General features: G+C 40.3%; 1 protein-coding gene across 11 annotated transcripts; it reads right to left on the reverse strand.

The window, feature by feature from the left end:
• Window positions 1–18: 18 nt before the first annotated feature.
• git2a (G protein-coupled receptor kinase interacting ArfGAP 2a) lies at window positions 19–15,855 on the reverse strand. 11 transcript variants are annotated; one of them, XM_087849107.1, is made up of 22 exons: window positions 15,679–15,855; window positions 15,480–15,561; window positions 12,604–12,737; window positions 12,142–12,254; window positions 11,897–12,002; window positions 11,678–11,764; window positions 11,434–11,564; window positions 11,249–11,343; window positions 9,938–9,983; window positions 9,477–9,528; window positions 9,317–9,389; window positions 9,091–9,188; window positions 8,848–8,959; window positions 8,603–8,745; window positions 8,361–8,510; window positions 5,156–5,404; window positions 4,220–4,309; window positions 2,850–2,932; window positions 2,535–2,726; window positions 2,121–2,252; window positions 1,537–1,600; window positions 19–1,393 (listed from the first exon to the last, which is right to left on the reverse strand). In XM_087849107.1, the coding sequence occupies exons 2-22, from the start codon at window positions 15,529–15,531 to the stop codon at window positions 1,181–1,183; spliced, it is 2,415 nt and encodes an 804-aa protein (XP_087705233.1). In that variant the 5' UTR covers window positions 15,532–15,561; window positions 15,679–15,855; the 3' UTR covers window positions 19–1,180. The 11 variants fall into 11 exon arrangements, with proteins under 11 accessions (XP_087705233.1, XP_035760955.2, XP_035760954.2 ...); XM_035905062.2 differs by having other exon boundaries at window positions 2,535–2,729; window positions 9,477–9,525; window positions 15,679–15,854; XM_035905061.2 differs by having other exon boundaries at window positions 2,535–2,729; window positions 15,679–15,854.
• Window positions 15,856–16,680: the final 825 nt, after the last annotated feature.

The raw sequence follows: 16,680 nt of genomic DNA on the forward strand, positions 1-16,680 counted from the left end.
TTTACAAACCACAACCAGTTATAGTTATAAATTAAGTTTATTTAGAAAATAATTATTTCCCCAAAATGCACCTTCTGCTGCATCACGCATCCCTGCACTCCATGCAAGCACAGAGATGGACGTTACTTAGAACAGATTTCAGAAAGAAAATGAAATCTGCAACACCTGGCGATGATGAACATTGGCTAGCACAGTATTACAGGATCCCATATGTTGCACATTACACACAAAACTAGCAGCAACAGAACGGAGCACAATACACGTGGACATACATACAGTATGGTTACTAGCACTAAATATCAACACCAAGAGTGGCTGTAGTGTACAGTGTAATGGGTAGCCTGTTAGAAACACACCAAATAATCCTAACTTGATGCAACAACATCTCGGTGCTGGTGAAGATGATAACTTGGCCCCTGAACAAGTGTTTCTTGCATTCATTGACTTGACAAATGGGCACACATAAATAGCTGCAGTAAGTGCACTGCAGACTGGATTACACTTGGGCAGGGAGCAGGTCATATAAATAACCTTTTTTTCCCTCAGTGTAACAAACATTATCAGCATTGCACTGAAACTGAAGTGTGCGTAAAGTCTTCAACTTATGGAAGCTAACAAAACCATACGCTCGTTTTTTTCCCCTCCTTTTTTCATATTAAAACTTTACAGTGTAGTGATGCTTAAACAGTGCAATATATTAGAGGAAGCTCCTTTTGCTACAAGAGTGTTTGTAATAGCATCCAATGATAACGATTTCATGGCTCATTTATGGTTTTTCAGCATCCATGCATGGCTTTGGTTTGACAACACTGACCAGTATCATATCGATTTACTGTGCTCTTTGTCCTAATGCAAGGCATTAACTCTTTAATGATATTTCTAGTAATGTAATTCTAATTATCAAAGACAAAACAAGCTATTTCCCCAGCATGTTAGCTGGAAAGTCATACCCCCCCCTCCCCCATCAGAAAATGTGCTTCTACAAAAGCTGGCTAAGTTTCTGACTTTTCCCTTGACGCCAAGACTTTGTCTTTAAATATTGTCAATGCTTATTCATAAATAATTAAAAAACAAGGCATGCATATACCACATATACAAAAAACAAAAACAATAAAACAATTATAAATGCGTATAAAAACAAAACTGAGATGCTGACTTCTTTGCAGCCCTGTAAGTGCTGTTAGTTGGTATTTTCCTTTGTGGTGATGGTGACAAGCTGCTTGGCGGCCTTGGCAATGTCATAAGCACATTGGATGACCTGCTGGGTGACCAGCTGCATGTCCGGTCCTGGGCAGCCCTCCGAAGGCACCGCCTTCCGGCACTCGCCCTGGAGCCTGCATGCACTGGAGGTCAACAAGCGCAGAGAGCCTCTCACCGTCTCTGAACGCGGCTTCTGCAGAGGAAGATTAAATGATCTTAATAAACATAGAAAAAGTCTGCTCAAAGGCCTCTTCGGAAAGGGGGTGCAGTGTGCATCCAGGTGTCAAATAACAAACAATTAGCAGATCCATTCTTTGCAAGAAAAAATCAATTTACCTTAGGAAATAGGGCAGCCATTTCTGTTACAGCCACATGTATTCTTTCTGAGCAGGGTATGAAGCTGTGAGGTGAAAAGATTGAAGTCACAGTCAGAAAGTAAACTGAAAGTAACAAATACGACGGTTATAAAAGTGATACAAATGATCAATTAGCTAATCACCACTGCAATCAGGTTACTTTACAAAGTGAGGCGCAATTTAGTTTTCAGAACACACCATGCACCATCATCATCGCCAGATTACCTACAAAACATGCCATTTAAAAGACATTTTAAACCTTGTAAGTAAACAGCACTTTAATTCTACAGTAAAAAACGTCAAGATCAAAAGCAAATATGCTGTCAGCTGTACGTCACTGCACAGATGCACCTTACCTTTTTTAACTAACTAAAGCAAAGTCAGTGCTTGAAGATAAAACATGAAATGAATTGATGTTTGAAACTCGGCATACTCAAGCATGCAGCACAATATGAAAGAAAAAGAGACAGCTTGTTAGCAGGTGAGGCAGACCAGAAGAAGAAAGTGTCTGAGGGAGAGGAAAATAAAACTGTGCCTGGGAGGCAGGGACAGAAGCCAGAGTACCAGGAGGTGGGGTCGGGGGACCGGAGGCTGAGCGGCTGAAGGGGAGAGGGGGCCTTCTCAGCCCAGGGTACCAGAGTGCTGAAACATCCCAGGCTGTGCCTGAGCCGACGCACACCTTCACGTTCACATGGTCTGATGGCAGGAGTGATTGGTGGCGACACCAAAACAACATGATAACAGCGGAGCAGAGAGGAAGTAGAGTGAGGAGGAAGAGTAACAAGAGCAGGACAAAAAAAGGGGGAAGTGACAGGGCTTAAACGGAACTAATTATAACACAGTAGCTATGAATGTAGGAGGAACTTGAGGTTTAAAATGAGAGCAAGGAAACGAAAGCTTAAAAAACACACATATATATATATAAATCAGATGCAGAACTGATAAAAAAAACCCAAAAACCTTTCATCTCATTCTGACCTGTCATGTTTGTTCTCCTGAGCAGCTCGCAGCAACTCCTGGATATTCTTGGTGATCTGTTCGGTCTTGCGGATGACGTCCTCTGTGCTGGGAAGCGTGGGGTCAGAGTCCATCTCCAAATCATCAAGTTCAGGGATAGAGCTACCCTCCCCCAGCCAGCCACTGCTCCTCAGCCTCCCTCTCCTGAAGAACCTGCTAAGTGGGTGAAAAAAAAAACCCAACAACAAATCAAGCCCCCTGCAAAAACCTGTTTTTTCCTATTGAACTGTACATGAAGACCACTTAGCCTCACTGACTTCTGGGTGATTTTCTTACCCCGAGTCATCCATCTCAGAGTCATTGAACGTGTTGTCATAGTCACTTTCTGGCATGCTGCTTTGCTTCTCCAATTTTGAAGCCTGGGAGGGAAGAAAGAACAATATGAGAGAGATCCAGCATTACTCATTGCAAAACCCAGCAGCAACTGTGGTGAAAATACATTTTCTTCATCTAAAAAGCAGAAACATAAGACTCATCTGTGCCAACATGAAACTGCACAGCCACATCAAAGTGGAGTATAAACAAGTAAAGGTGATGCAGAGGACTGAATCAAACAAGCCAGTAAAGCTGTAAAGCAAAAGCACATCTACAGTTTAAAGATTTCACATTAGTAGAGCAGATTATGCTGAGATCATATCATTTATTTGCATTAGTATGACACTTGTTACCTTTCCTAATACCTTATGAAACCTCTTGAAAGGCCAAAGCAAGGCTGGATTTACGTGTGACATTTGAAAACAGCCACACAGAAAGCAACAAACCCTAAAAAGTTACTTTACAAGTGCGACACAAAATTTTCTCCTCCAAAATAAAGACAAGTAAACCCCAGAGGGCCCACACTTGCAGATGTGAAGTCAGAGCTCAGAGGTGCATGCCACACTATCTTCATACCATATAGGGTTTGCTGTGATCTGATAGCGTGACTTAACTTTATGCAAATTCACACTCAACGCTACATCTAAAAAAAAACAAAACAGGAAGTTCACTGTACTACACAACATGTTCATACTCTGACAGTCTGCGTTCAAGAGTCTGAGCAAAATCCTCTCTGTGCATGCAATACTAAATGCAGCACATTGTGGGATTATCTCATGCTTACATAAATTGTCCTCTTAGCAGATGATCAATCGCTTCACACTGCAAACCACTCACAGATTTCCACTGTGTTTGGCTGTCAGAGAAGTAAAAGCAAAGTAGCTAAGATTTTGTAAGAAACAAGGCAGAAGGAAACTTTGTCTTATTCTTAGAGTATTTCAAATGAAAAAAAGGTCCAACTAAAACAATATATAATGTGCAATTTCTTTCCTTTGTCTTCACATAGCTAAAATACTTTAATATAATCTCATATACCGGTTTCTAGAACACAAAAAAAGCAGTGCTGCATGACAAGCACAGATTTCTGCTCAATGCTCAGCAGTGACGCAGAGGTTTTGCCTTTACAAAACCCCACAAATTCCATTTGTTTAGTAGGACAATGAGGATGATGCTGATGAAGGCAGGTATCTGGCGGTGAGGACAGCCGATGGAAGGATGGCTCATGCAGGGCAGATAAAAAGCAGGAGAACAGAGGATGAACGGGTAGAATTGGGCTCCGAGGGGATTTGCGGCGTCCCGCGAGACGCAGACCGAGTTAGGATGTACTTAACCTTTTGAGCACTGTCGTCCTTTGACCAACACAAGGTGGATGGAAATGAGGGAAGGGATGAAGAGGTGGTCACAAAAGCTCCCCTTTCCGTCTAAAGACAGGGTTCAAATCATAATGTAACACAGACACACACACAGATTTCTTAAAATGAAAAGACCTGTTTATACGGACTTACAAAAAAGCTGAATGGATATTAAAAAAATACTGTGTATGGAATGGAGTCGATGCAAAGCTGTGCAAAGACCGTGAGCACTGAATTCAAAATAATAAAAGTCTTTCTTAGCTTAGGATAAATCAATAGTACAAAGACAATGCAATGGAGCTTAATCCTCCTATTTTTATTCCCTGAGCTCCACTGTTTCCTTTCGGTGTACAGTGCTCTAAAAAATATCACTGAATAGCCTGGAAACGAGCTGATAAAGGGAAAAAATATCAGAAACTATAAGTCACAGGCTTGGATTAAAACCAAACAGAGCAGATGGAAAGTTAAAGTGAGTGTGTAAATGTATCGTGCGTTACAAAAACACAGAGTATTTGTATGGCAGTTTAATACTTTATCAACATAAAAAACACAGTACAAACCAGCATAAACCATGACAGCATGTTTCTGCTTGTACAACTAAGGCTTGTCTAGCAAAAAAATAAAAAAAGGCAGCACTCCCATTAACAACAGATGTTTGCAGATGTGTGCGTGTTATTAAACTGGACACATATTACGATTGCTCTGGCTCTATCTAACATTGCATTGTGGTTTTTAATGAGTCAGTCTTTGAAGAAGCCAAAAATTAAAAAAACAAACAAAATAAAACGTGCGTAGTGGAAAATGAGTAAGGAGGCAAACACAGGCACGGGAAAATGTCTGCAGACAGGATGAAGACATGAGGGACAGTCACTGAGTGGAAATGGCAAAGGAGAGCAGGGAACAGGTCTTACTTACATGAGTTGGGAAGGGTTGAAGGGTGGGGATTCCCTCCTCTGAGTAGGGAGTTTCCCCTTTAGGGAGATAGGGCTTCAGGCCTGAGCCGGTCTCATACATAGACATGGGCCGACTGGCCCGTGCAGACTGCCGGCGTTTCAGGGCAGAGGGACTGGAGGGGTCAGGGTAGTCTGTACCGCTGGGGATCTGATAGATATTGGTAGTGACCTGCCGCCTGAGAGAGGTGTTCTCGCTTTGCAGAGATTGCAGCTGGAAGAGATGTCAGTAATACACTAAGAGGGGCGCTTAGCTTTAATGCCACTGTTTCTCTAGATAGCACTATTTAAATTTTGATAGATTGTTGCCGCTCCTACTGCCAAGGTTATAATTTGGCAGAAACCACCAATCTTTTGCAGATACAGAGTTTGAAACATGTTCTTTTCTGGCACGTCACCAATATACAAAACCTGAAGCTGTTTTCACAACTATGAATGAATTACAGAAAAAAAAAAAAAAGTGCATAGCTATGGAGAGAATGCTCGCTCAAAGATAGATTTTCATCACAACACCCCTCCTATAGAAAAGTGTCTTGCTGAGTACCCTTCACTAATCATTACTAATCATTGCCATTCATATTCAAACAGCTTTAGATTCTGTTTACTTGATGACAGTATCCAGTAGTTAAGTATCTATAGCGCAGGGAAATTCAAATTTAAGGTCTCGTCTGAAACAGCATCAAAGGAATAACATGAATTTTGGTTTGGGTGGATTCTTTTTGCCTATCAGTGCAAAGCAAGTGATAAGCAAGCAAAAGATCATTGTACAGGTAAGAAACACAGGTGCAGTTCAAGTCAAAGATTCAGCTGCAAGGAAAGGTTTGTGAACGCTTTGGAATAATCATGATTGCTGCATTAAAAACTAATAAACATGCTCTGATCTTCACCCAAGTTACAATTATAGACCAACACAATCTGACGAAACCAATTAAAAAAAACCAAAAAAAACCCCACACTGAATAATCCCTCCCAGTATAAGCAGGAAAAAGTAAGTGAACCTCTATGACACAGATTTCTCCAGAAGTACTTTAAGTCACGTGATCCAAGTCAGTCTATGAACAATATCTAGGAGGACTATAGAGGTTTAGGAGGACTAGAGGTGGACAAAGCTGGAAAATACTACTAAAGCATGGATGAAAAAACCATTTGGCTTAAATTAAACAGAAAAAGTACAAACTTCATTAGGACTCTCTTTATGAATTAATCTTTAAGAGAATGGTGCTGATTGAGAGACTTCAAGCTGTCCTAAGTAATCACAAAACTTACATTTGATAGAAGACCACCTGGATGTCCCGTAGTACTTCAAGGATAATATGGATATCTTAAATGATATACTACACACCAACACCAGCTTTGAAGTATGGTGAAGAGAGCATCATGGTTTGGGAATGCTTTGCTGCCTGAGGGTCTGGAGGCTGAGGTTGAATGACGTAACAAGGCAATGGAGACAGACTAATTGAAAAAGAGGACAAGGTTTTTCAGGTTTTTGAAAATGCTTCAACCTCTTCAGATGTTTGCTCTTCTTCTTGCACCTTGGGTGAAGTTGTCTCAGAAACCTTTACCCTGTTTCCCCACCTTTTTCAAAGATCACGTGAGAATCCGACTTAACCCAGGTAAGATGTTGTAGCACAGCCCAGTGCAGGCTGTTCAAGATCTTCCAGAAATCCTGATGAAATTTTGAAGAAACTGTCCAAAATTCCTCAATGTTGTGCAAATCTCATAAGAAGCTACAGGAAACACCCGCTAGAAACTATGGTTGGTAAAGGAAATTCAATAACATTAAAGAGTTCACTTATTCCCCCCCCAAACCTGAATTAAGTAACTCGGTGTCAACGAAAAATACAACAGTTTGTGTATTTTTGTTGCATTTGTGGAGAGTCATTGTGTTGGTCTATACCTGTGACTGAGATCATTATCGGACCACATTTTACAGCTTAACCAATGCAGAAATCCAAAGCTTTCCACGGTTCTTCTTCCAGGTTTACAGCACTAACAGACTGACTCAGGAATTATAAAGGGATTCAGGGATGCTCTAAACATCAAGATTCGATCAAGAATACACTGGCCTTAAATACTACAACTACTTTAAAACTGTGATGAAGATTAATAGCGATAAAGCTAAAGATTGTGCTTATGTGATCACGAACTGATATTTAAATATAAAAAGCTAACAAAATAAGAAACATTTGTCCTTTTGAAACTACAAGGTACAAACACAGTAAGCCAAGAAAAGCCACAGTGCTGCACGTTTTCTCCACTACATCTTTATCTAAATGATGCTGTGTGCTACAGTTTACTGCAGGGGGAGAAACAACAGCAGACTGAGTGCAGCTACGTGAATGCTCTAGATGCTCTTCATCAGCTCTAAAAGTAAAACGACAACATTGTAACATCACTGTTACTTTACCCTGGGTAAACTTTATACCAGGTTTACTTTACCAAATAAGTAAATAGTAACTTAATAACTTCCAATTTGGTTTAGTTTTAGCAAGATAAAACTGTATAAATCTCGAATGTCTCCCATTAAATCATCAGTTGAGTGTAACAGTATAAGGTGAGGTGTTCTGTGAAAAATAGCCAAACAAAAAATCCACATGTGCTAAAGTATGTTCCCCAAACAGCTGGAAATCATCCAAAAACATTCATTGCAGTAAACACAGTATATGTGACAAAGCAAGGCACATACATACAATTTCAGTTAGTCACTGTGTATTATCAAAGGGATTAAAAACAAAACAAAACAAAACAAAAAAACACCATCATCAATTATATCATGCTTTTTCTTCAAACATGCTTGTTAGTAACATTAGACCGGCTTAAACTTTAATTTATAAATTAGGTGGGAAAAGTGACTTTGGTGTTAAACCAAAACACACACGCACAAAAAAGAATGAAACAAAACATAAATCTCTGGTTTACATTCAGACTCTGAAAATTTAACATGCTGGCCATAACAGAGGGTGGACCAGCAGGGTGTCACAGCAGCCTTATCATACCACAGAGCATTCCTATTCAGGTGGTTCGGCCATGATTACTAAACACAGGCTGGGCCTCCACACCAGAGAGCGTTCGCACTGTGCAGGAGAAGTGCTCTGCTGACCGCTGTGCCCCCGCCCCTTCTAGTCCGGCCCTCGATGTTAGTGATCTTACGGGTGGAGCGCGGTGGGTACCTTTTTCTGCATGAGCCTCAGCTCATCGCTCAGACTGTTGTTTGCTTTCATGAGTTGCTGGATCTTTGCTTCAGAGGCAGAGAGGGCGGTTTTCACCTCCAGGTATTCTTGCATAGTGATGGGTCCGTCTGAGAGGTCCGAGTCCAGGCTCTGTTAAAGACATGCCAAACAAAACAAAGAGGTGAATGATGCAAAAGAGATTTCATTCAGGGTTTTGGTTTGTGAAAATACTGTCTGGGTACCTTGGTCCTGTCTCCTTTGCTTGATGGGAGTTCTTGATCTGTATCCTCATCAGATGCCACACTATCATAGTCAGGCTGGTCATTGTCCTGGCTATCACTACAGTGTCTGACGGCCACGTTCTTCATGATAAGTTCAACGTTGTCTAGGACAAACAAGAAAAAAACAACTTGCTTTGTTACTCTATATCTTCATGAGACTCGGGTGTCAGGTGGATTTTTGAAGAAAGTAATAAGAAGACACCGACCTTTGGGACTGACTATCGGATTCCCTTGCTGTCTGCGCTTTGCTTCACTTAATATGTCAATGACCAAAGTTGCAAATTCATGTGCATTAAATCTTGCAAGCTTTTGTCGCCCCTAAATAACACACAGAAAGAAAGAAAAAAACCACAAAGAAATTACACAAACAATGCACAACCTTTAAGGTAACAACAGAGAGAAAACCAACACAACCACGTTTGCAGGGGTGTCCTGCACAGCTGACTTGCCTGGTTTCGTGTCGATGAATACTCCGGATTCACAGGAAGGAAAGGAACCACAGTTGTCTCTGTGACCAGCGTGCTGTGATTCTGTGTTGCCAACCACACTGCAGAGAATGAGCAGAGTGCTGTTTAAAGCACGAGTACAGCTGCAATGCTAGTGGAGGTGTTGAAGAGTGCGTGTGAATACCACTATAGATGCATTTGAGTCCTCTGGTAAGGGGTAAAACTCTACCTGCATCAGTCTCTCGCCTGTCCACTTCATCATACACGTCCATGGCCAGCTCCTCAAATAAATGATTACTGAGCTACATTAAATAGAAAAGAAAGAAAAATCACACCTGAGCAAACTTCAGGGGAGAATATTTAAAATGAAACACATTGAAAACACTTACAGACTGCAGTTTCTTTTTCGCTGCCTTTGCAAGTTCCGATAAATCTGCACTGCTGCAAACAGAAAATTGTGTTTGTGAACATTTGTTAATAAATTCGTAGGTCTGTAGGTCTATTGCTACTATAATGCAGTTTATTTTCAGTAATACTTACATGTTCCTGATCCCAATAAATGAAAGCAGTTAAAACAGATCGCATGTGTCATTTGCCGTGCAAAAGTATTTTTCTGCTCTTTTTCTGCTTTTAAATTAGAGCTAATAATGAAAACTACTTCCCTCAGTCTGTTTAAAAGACTGCAGCAAGCTTAACTTCATGTCAGAACAAGACTCACAACTAAAACAACCATCACTAAATGCCTCACTGCATTCACTCTGCTGGCTCAGTTCAACTTAAACTCATTCACCCAGGCGCATGTTAATTGGTAGACATGCATCATACTGACGTACAGCTTCTGCTTTCTTACCTGTCGGCCATTTGTGGAACGATGAAGTGCTGGCCGCTTTTATGATCTGAAAGGAACAACACGAAAGTTCTAGATAAGTGCCAAAATCCTTCGGGGCAATTACAGGAAATGTATTCACTTTCTGTTAATCACCATTTAAAATCTGTATTTAGCTCATAAGCAAATTTGATCAGCTGTAGAGCCATATCACTAAAACACCTACAGCACTGGGCAAAAGTCTCAAGCCACCCCTTATTTTTTTATACTTTCAAAGTAAAAGAAGAAATAGGTGCAGCTATTATATAGTATTAATGCAAAGACAGAATTCTATTGAGCTTGAAAGTTAAAGAATAAAGGGCCTATCACCACGTTTATTCTTTAACACAGCCTGAACCTCTTAGGCAGCTTTCTTGTCATTTCTTGAAGTAGTCTTCGGGAATAGTTCTCGAGGGTCGTTGAAGGACATTCAAAGCTCTTCTTTGGATGTTGGCTGCCTTTTGTTCTGTTCTCTAACAGGATGATCACACACTCCTTCAATAATGCTGATGTCGGGGCTATGGGGAGGCCAGTCCAAGACGTAGCATCCCATTGTGTGTTTTTCAATCCAGGTCTGCTTTTACTGCATTGCAATGTGTTTGGGATCATTGTCATAATGAAAAATGAAGCTGATGCCAATAGGATGTTTTCCAGATGGCACTGCATCTGATATTAATGTTTTGCTTTCATGAGTCCATCAATTTTGATGCCTAACTAACTAAAATAGAGCCCCAAACCACAACAGAGCCTCCACCTTGTTTCAAGCTTTAGACACTCACTTTTGTACCTCTCTCCTGACCTCCTCTGTATATATCAAAGATGCTTTGAACCAAAACGTTCACATTTGATTGACACTATAACTGTTCTCACTGATTTTCAGTCCTGTTCTTGTGTAATTTTGCCTCGGCCTTTTCTCCCAGTTCAGTAAACAGTAGATGGATCAACTGGAGGGCAGGATGGATCTCTCAGGTCCTGTGTCAGGTCTGTGCTGGATTGTTTCACATTTCTTGAGGATATGACTTTTAGATACTGTTCGTCTGCTGTTTTTAGGTCTCCCACTTCTTCTTTTGCCCTCCACTAGTCCAGTTTTCTCAAAATCATTAAGGCCACACTGCACAGCATGCTCAGATATGCCAAGCTTTCAGCCAGAAGCCCTTAGAATCACTTTGTTGGTGCAAAAATACTATTTTATTTTTACAAAAACATCAAGAGTTCTTGCACATTACTGTTCACCCAGCAGCAGCGAATGCTGCTTTTTCAGCTTTTTTAAAGATTTTTTTACACATCACCGCCTACCTGGTTTTCGTCCACACAAGTAAAACGCCAGTCGATCGGTTAATTCATACTGAATTTCCACCAGCCTGTCTGCCAGGTCGTTGTGGCCAGCTTCTCTACAATAACATATTTAAAAAGTCAAATTAAGCTTAATATTTTGTCTTATATATAAAGATTTTTTTAAAATAATAAACACGTAGGCTTGCCTTGCACAGTCAATGGGAGTTTTGCCTCTGCTGTCTGGAGCACCAGGATCTGCCCCATAAACGGTCAACAGTTCAACCTGAGATACTTGCCCAGCCTTTGCAGCTACATGCAAAGGAGTGCTTCCCTTTTCCTGCCCAAGACAATGATCAACATAACAAAAGCCAGAACATGAGCCAGAACTTGACAGAAAAAAAACATATGCAAAAACACGGAAATGATACTTTTAAATATAGAAGGTCTTACAGGATGAAAGAAATTTGCTTGAGCTCCGAGTGTCAGCAACCTCAAACAAGTCTCCAGATTACCAGTGCGTACGCTTGAGTGAAGTTGCTGGGGGGAAAAAAAAAGAAGAAATAAACAAATTTAACTGTGACTTTAAAAAGCACAACAATAGAGCTCTGTTCAAAAACGTGCTTCCTTTCTTTCCCCGGCGGATCACTGTACCCAACCATTTCTCCTCACCTTGCTTAAATCCTTGGCTGTTGAGCTGTCATCCTCTCGGCAAGGCATGCGATGGACAAACGCCAGCATTTGATATTTGGCTCTTATAAACTCTGATTTGTTTGGACTTTTGGGATGCCATGAAACACACACACAAAAGACATTGAGAGACTATGAATGAGAAAGCAGCAAGAGAGTCCATCGTCATTTTTTTATTAAAAAACAAAAAAGTACTCCATAATCATTTCCAAACATTTATGACTCACTGGAGTTTGTCCTGAGGGTTGGCCTTGCGTTTTCCACTCGTCACAGACGCAGGGTCCAGAAGGGAGTGCTCCCAAATTGAATTCGCACCGTTGTTGTATAATGTCTGAACCATCTAGGTTAGATTAAAAAGGAAAGCATTGTGTATAATTTGTCATATTGATTTAGACCTTCGAATGGTGAGGGGAAAATAAATAAATAAATAAATCCCCTTCCTGTGCTGCACTTGCTATATTTGGACAAAAATCAATACACCTCAGGGGATCTGCTGCACTTGATGTCATACAGCTCTACTGAATTTAAAACTGAAGTAATACTAACCCAAACCCAAGTATAACATGCTCTAATGGCTTTAGTTCAGCATCTAAGCACAGAAACTACAAGTAAGACAAGTTCACAGCCAATTGAATAAATATGAATGCAACAGCTGAATGATCAAAATAATTCTGTTGAGGATTATTTACCTGCAGCTGCGTAGGGGGCCATGGCGTGTGCGTCAGGTGGCGCACTTGGGAGCTGTGTCTGCCCAGGCTCCGATGTACACTGCAGCACTCGTCACAGATCAACACGCCTCTGTTCACCGAGGCCCAGCGAGGTTCTGAGCGAGAACAGAAAACAACCAGGTCACAATTATGATAGATAAATTGTGCACTTAGAGTATAATCTTGGAGTTCGAGCAGTTCACTGGTTTTACTTTGATCAAGCCGAGGAAGTCAATCTTTCTTTCTCTTTTTATCATCATTCAAATCAACTCAGTGCTTCTCTTTCGACAACAAGCTGGACCCAAAGAGCCTCCTGTTACCGCTGTTGTAAGATGACTACTACAGGCAGGTGCTTACTTGGTAATAATTATGATATTTTGCTTTTTTGTCCAAGGAAAAAACATCATTTGATAGTTCTTACTCACAAGTACTGCTAATTTACCCAAAGTTTAATACAGTTTATTCTTCTGTGCCATAGGACTCTTGAAAATTATAGCCAAGCCACACTGATATCATTTCACACACCATTACACACCTACAAAAATGAGCTCTCAAATTTTTAGAGGCACAGAAGTAACCGTTTCACATGGATCTCTCATAATTCTGACAGATTTAGCTGAATTGGGCTTAAGACAACTATCTTTTAGGTTCTTAGCACCCTAAAAAGAGTTGTGATTTCATGACAGAAAGAGATAATATCAGAGTTTCGAGACAACATAAGAGTTTCATTTGGGCCAAAGATCCCACAGAATGAAATAATTGACAGAATCTGATTGTTTTGATAGCATAAATAGTCTCCATATGTATAAGGTATTTCATTTTTGATTGCTATGGCATGATTTTATGAGTTAAAGCATATTATTTTGAGGACCCCTTAGCACAAAGCTGTCCCCAGACCCGCTCTGAGAAAACAAACATATAGTTAACTATAGCTGAGAAAGGTCCCTGAAAAATATGCTGTTTAATCCTGCTCAAGTGGCATTTGCTGAAAACTAGTGTCCTGCTGGAAGAAATAGCTGAGGCTTTTGAAAATGGTTATTTCATATATTTTATTTTTTTAAAAATCTTCATTGGCTTTCAACACATGGGATTAACAAAATGTTGGTGTTGGAGTTTTCATTAAATTTCTGGACACTAGATCACAATGTATTATATGTCATATAATTAAACATAATAATATCACAAGACGCTGAGTGGATGCTTTAAGATCTAATGAAGAAAAACACAATCCAAGAAAGAAAGAAAAGAAAAAGCCAAACTCAAAACAGGCTGTGAAAAAGGTCACATTCATAGTCATGTATCGCCTTTCTGGCTGCAGATTTAGGTGAAGCTATGGGTTGTGTAAAAAGGAAGTGAAGACTAGGCGCCTCATAACAGAGCAGCTTCCTCTTTCAAAGCACTATAAAGAAAATACCTGAAGAACTAATAATCTTAGAACTGAGCTGCAATATTAACCTAATGCGTGGTGTTTTTTGCCCTATGAATTAAAAGTGTACTATGACTCTGTGATCAAAATAAATGTGTTTACTTAACCTTGGCCTATTTTGCATGGTTCATGCAGTGCAAAAGTCACAGAGTTGTCTTCCATCTGTGCACAGACTCTTCTTGACAGCAAACGTCAAGACTAGAAACACTGTAAAATGATACAACACTAAAGCCCACTGAGTTTTAAGCAGATAGAGTGACGGGACAGGCGCTGTAAAAATCCCAACAGCAGCTGCAGTGCAGGAGCAACAGATGCAGGAGGTCGCTGGACAGATTGTGGCTCCTGGTCCCCGAGTTTTCAGAATCTCCTTCTAACAACTCTCCCTCAGGACCTCCCGAGTCTCAGTGCTCTCCTCAGCACGTGCTGCTAAATTTAATACCACATCTTGAAACTCTAAAAATATTCACACCCAACAACTGGTAGCAGCCATAAAGTGGGGCAATCCAGGGCAGCTGCTGAGGAGAGCTCAGGGTTAACTAATGACATGAGTGACATGATGACAGACGAGCTTCTTAATATTTGCGTTCCGCTGAATGATGCAAAACAAACCGATGTATTTTCTATTATTAGACTTTGTTTAATTTACAGTGCATTATGTCGCCACAAGAAGAAGAAAAATAAAATCTCTCCTGCATTGAGTATGCGGTCAGTTCACTCAGCATCCTGTTTTGCTTCCTGTGCCTGCTGAACAGCATCACGTCATTTCTATACAAGTGGAACTTCTGTAAGTACAGCCTCAGACACAATACAACAATTGTATGCTCAGCTCTCAGAGCTTGGTGCCATTGGTCCCGAAAAACAAAGCTCTGTTAGAGAGTGCTGGTGCACCCCGATGCCATATAAGTGGTTATAGCACTATTTTTTTACTCTATTACATTACAAGTGACTGGTTACAGATGACACGGACTGCAAATTTGGGTTAAGGATGCAACGACTTTTTAAAATAATCAAATCTTTATGAATACACTAGGAAATACAATACAGTCATTACTCATTAACATCTTTAGTTCAGCTGAGTTACATCGTGCCAGAAGACCACTGTTATGCCCCCTTTTTTATTACACTTTTCTCATGAGAAACAGTTAATCCCAGCAGTTGAAAGTTAATTTTATAATGGGCATATAAAAGGGACATATCATATAATTATAATAGGGTTTTGTTTGGTTATTAAACCAAGCGGCACCCTAAAAACTCCTTTCATGAAGGGAGCTATGGCGTTAGACAAGAATACTAACTGGATACCCTAAATTACTGTAAAGAGAAACGTGTTGCCAGCGCTGCTAATCGGATTTATTTGGATTTGGGGTGTTTCTTAAGCACTAAATTTCAGCTAACAGACAAACACTGCATAGATGGTGTGAGTTTTACTTACCTGGGACAGAGCAATCTGCGCAGACCTCAGTGTTTCGCAGGCGTTTAGACATCCTCAACTCGGGAAGAAACGCCTTTTAAAACTGAGTAGAGGAAATTGTGTCCGTTATGCTAACCATTGATTACTCTGTTAAAATGCCTTCCGCGTTAGCCAAACCCAGCAAATTAAAAACAATCCAACAACTAACTATCGTACTTACTTCCTTTTAACCGTTGCGAGCCTTTTCGTTTTGGCTAGCGTTGGAGTTATGACCATGATAACATTTCCTCCCGCTACAACGCCGCTCGTCTGCAAGTGAGCTGACTGAGCAGCCACCTGATTAGCTAACTAGCCTGTGCACACTTGGTAGTTTACTCCTCTGCCTCTAGACAGCAGCATTTAGCGCTAGCGCGATCCCAGAGGCAGTTGTGACTGTGACCTATAAATGTGGTTTACTTTGCCCATAGTTTTGACTCTCTGGAAATAAACCTCTCAAAATAATACGAATAAGTCCTGCTTGAAATTTGTTCCCATTCTCTAATTTTATAGCTACGGGTAAACATGAAATATGAATACAACACAATACTTGTGAAACTCGTTTTTGTCGGTACACAACCTGACAGATTAAAATCGGGGTTTTAATTTTCCCTAAAAGAGGTGAGTTTGATCTACTCACCTTGGAGCACACTGTAGTATTTTTTACGTCTTAAATTTAACACTGATGCAATTTTAGATTAAAAAAAACAAAACGGCAAGTGACCAACCCAGATACAAGACATGAAAACAGTCATGTGTATTAAATCATGTATTAAAATTTGACTCCGTAGAGCAGAAAAAGGCACCGAACGTAACTGAAACAGATGAGTTTTTAATTAATATTGATTTGTGAAGTTTAAAACAATAGGCCGGATACATACAACGTTATATACTATCTTTAAATTTAGCAGGCGTAGTTATGTACATTATAACCTGGCGGTACAGATTTAGACTTTTAACCCGCATCCACCCCCTCCCTGAAAACGTAATATTGCCAACCCCATTTCAATGTTATAGGGCACAATAGGACAATTAACTTTCTGGGAATTTACATGGTTTGTTTAGCTGATGTCTGCACGATATAGCAGCGCTACATTTCAAGAATTCAAATTATGGAAACCAAAGTTAGACAATACAGAAATCACTTTATTTAGTCATAGTACTAACAATGAAGGTTCTGCAACCC

This window comes from Neolamprologus brichardi, chromosome 12 (assembly GCF_056152115.1).
Source record: "Neolamprologus brichardi isolate AB-2024 chromosome 12, ASM5615211v1, whole genome shotgun sequence".
Classification (NCBI taxonomy): Eukaryota; Metazoa; Chordata; class Actinopteri; order Cichliformes; family Cichlidae; genus Neolamprologus; species Neolamprologus brichardi.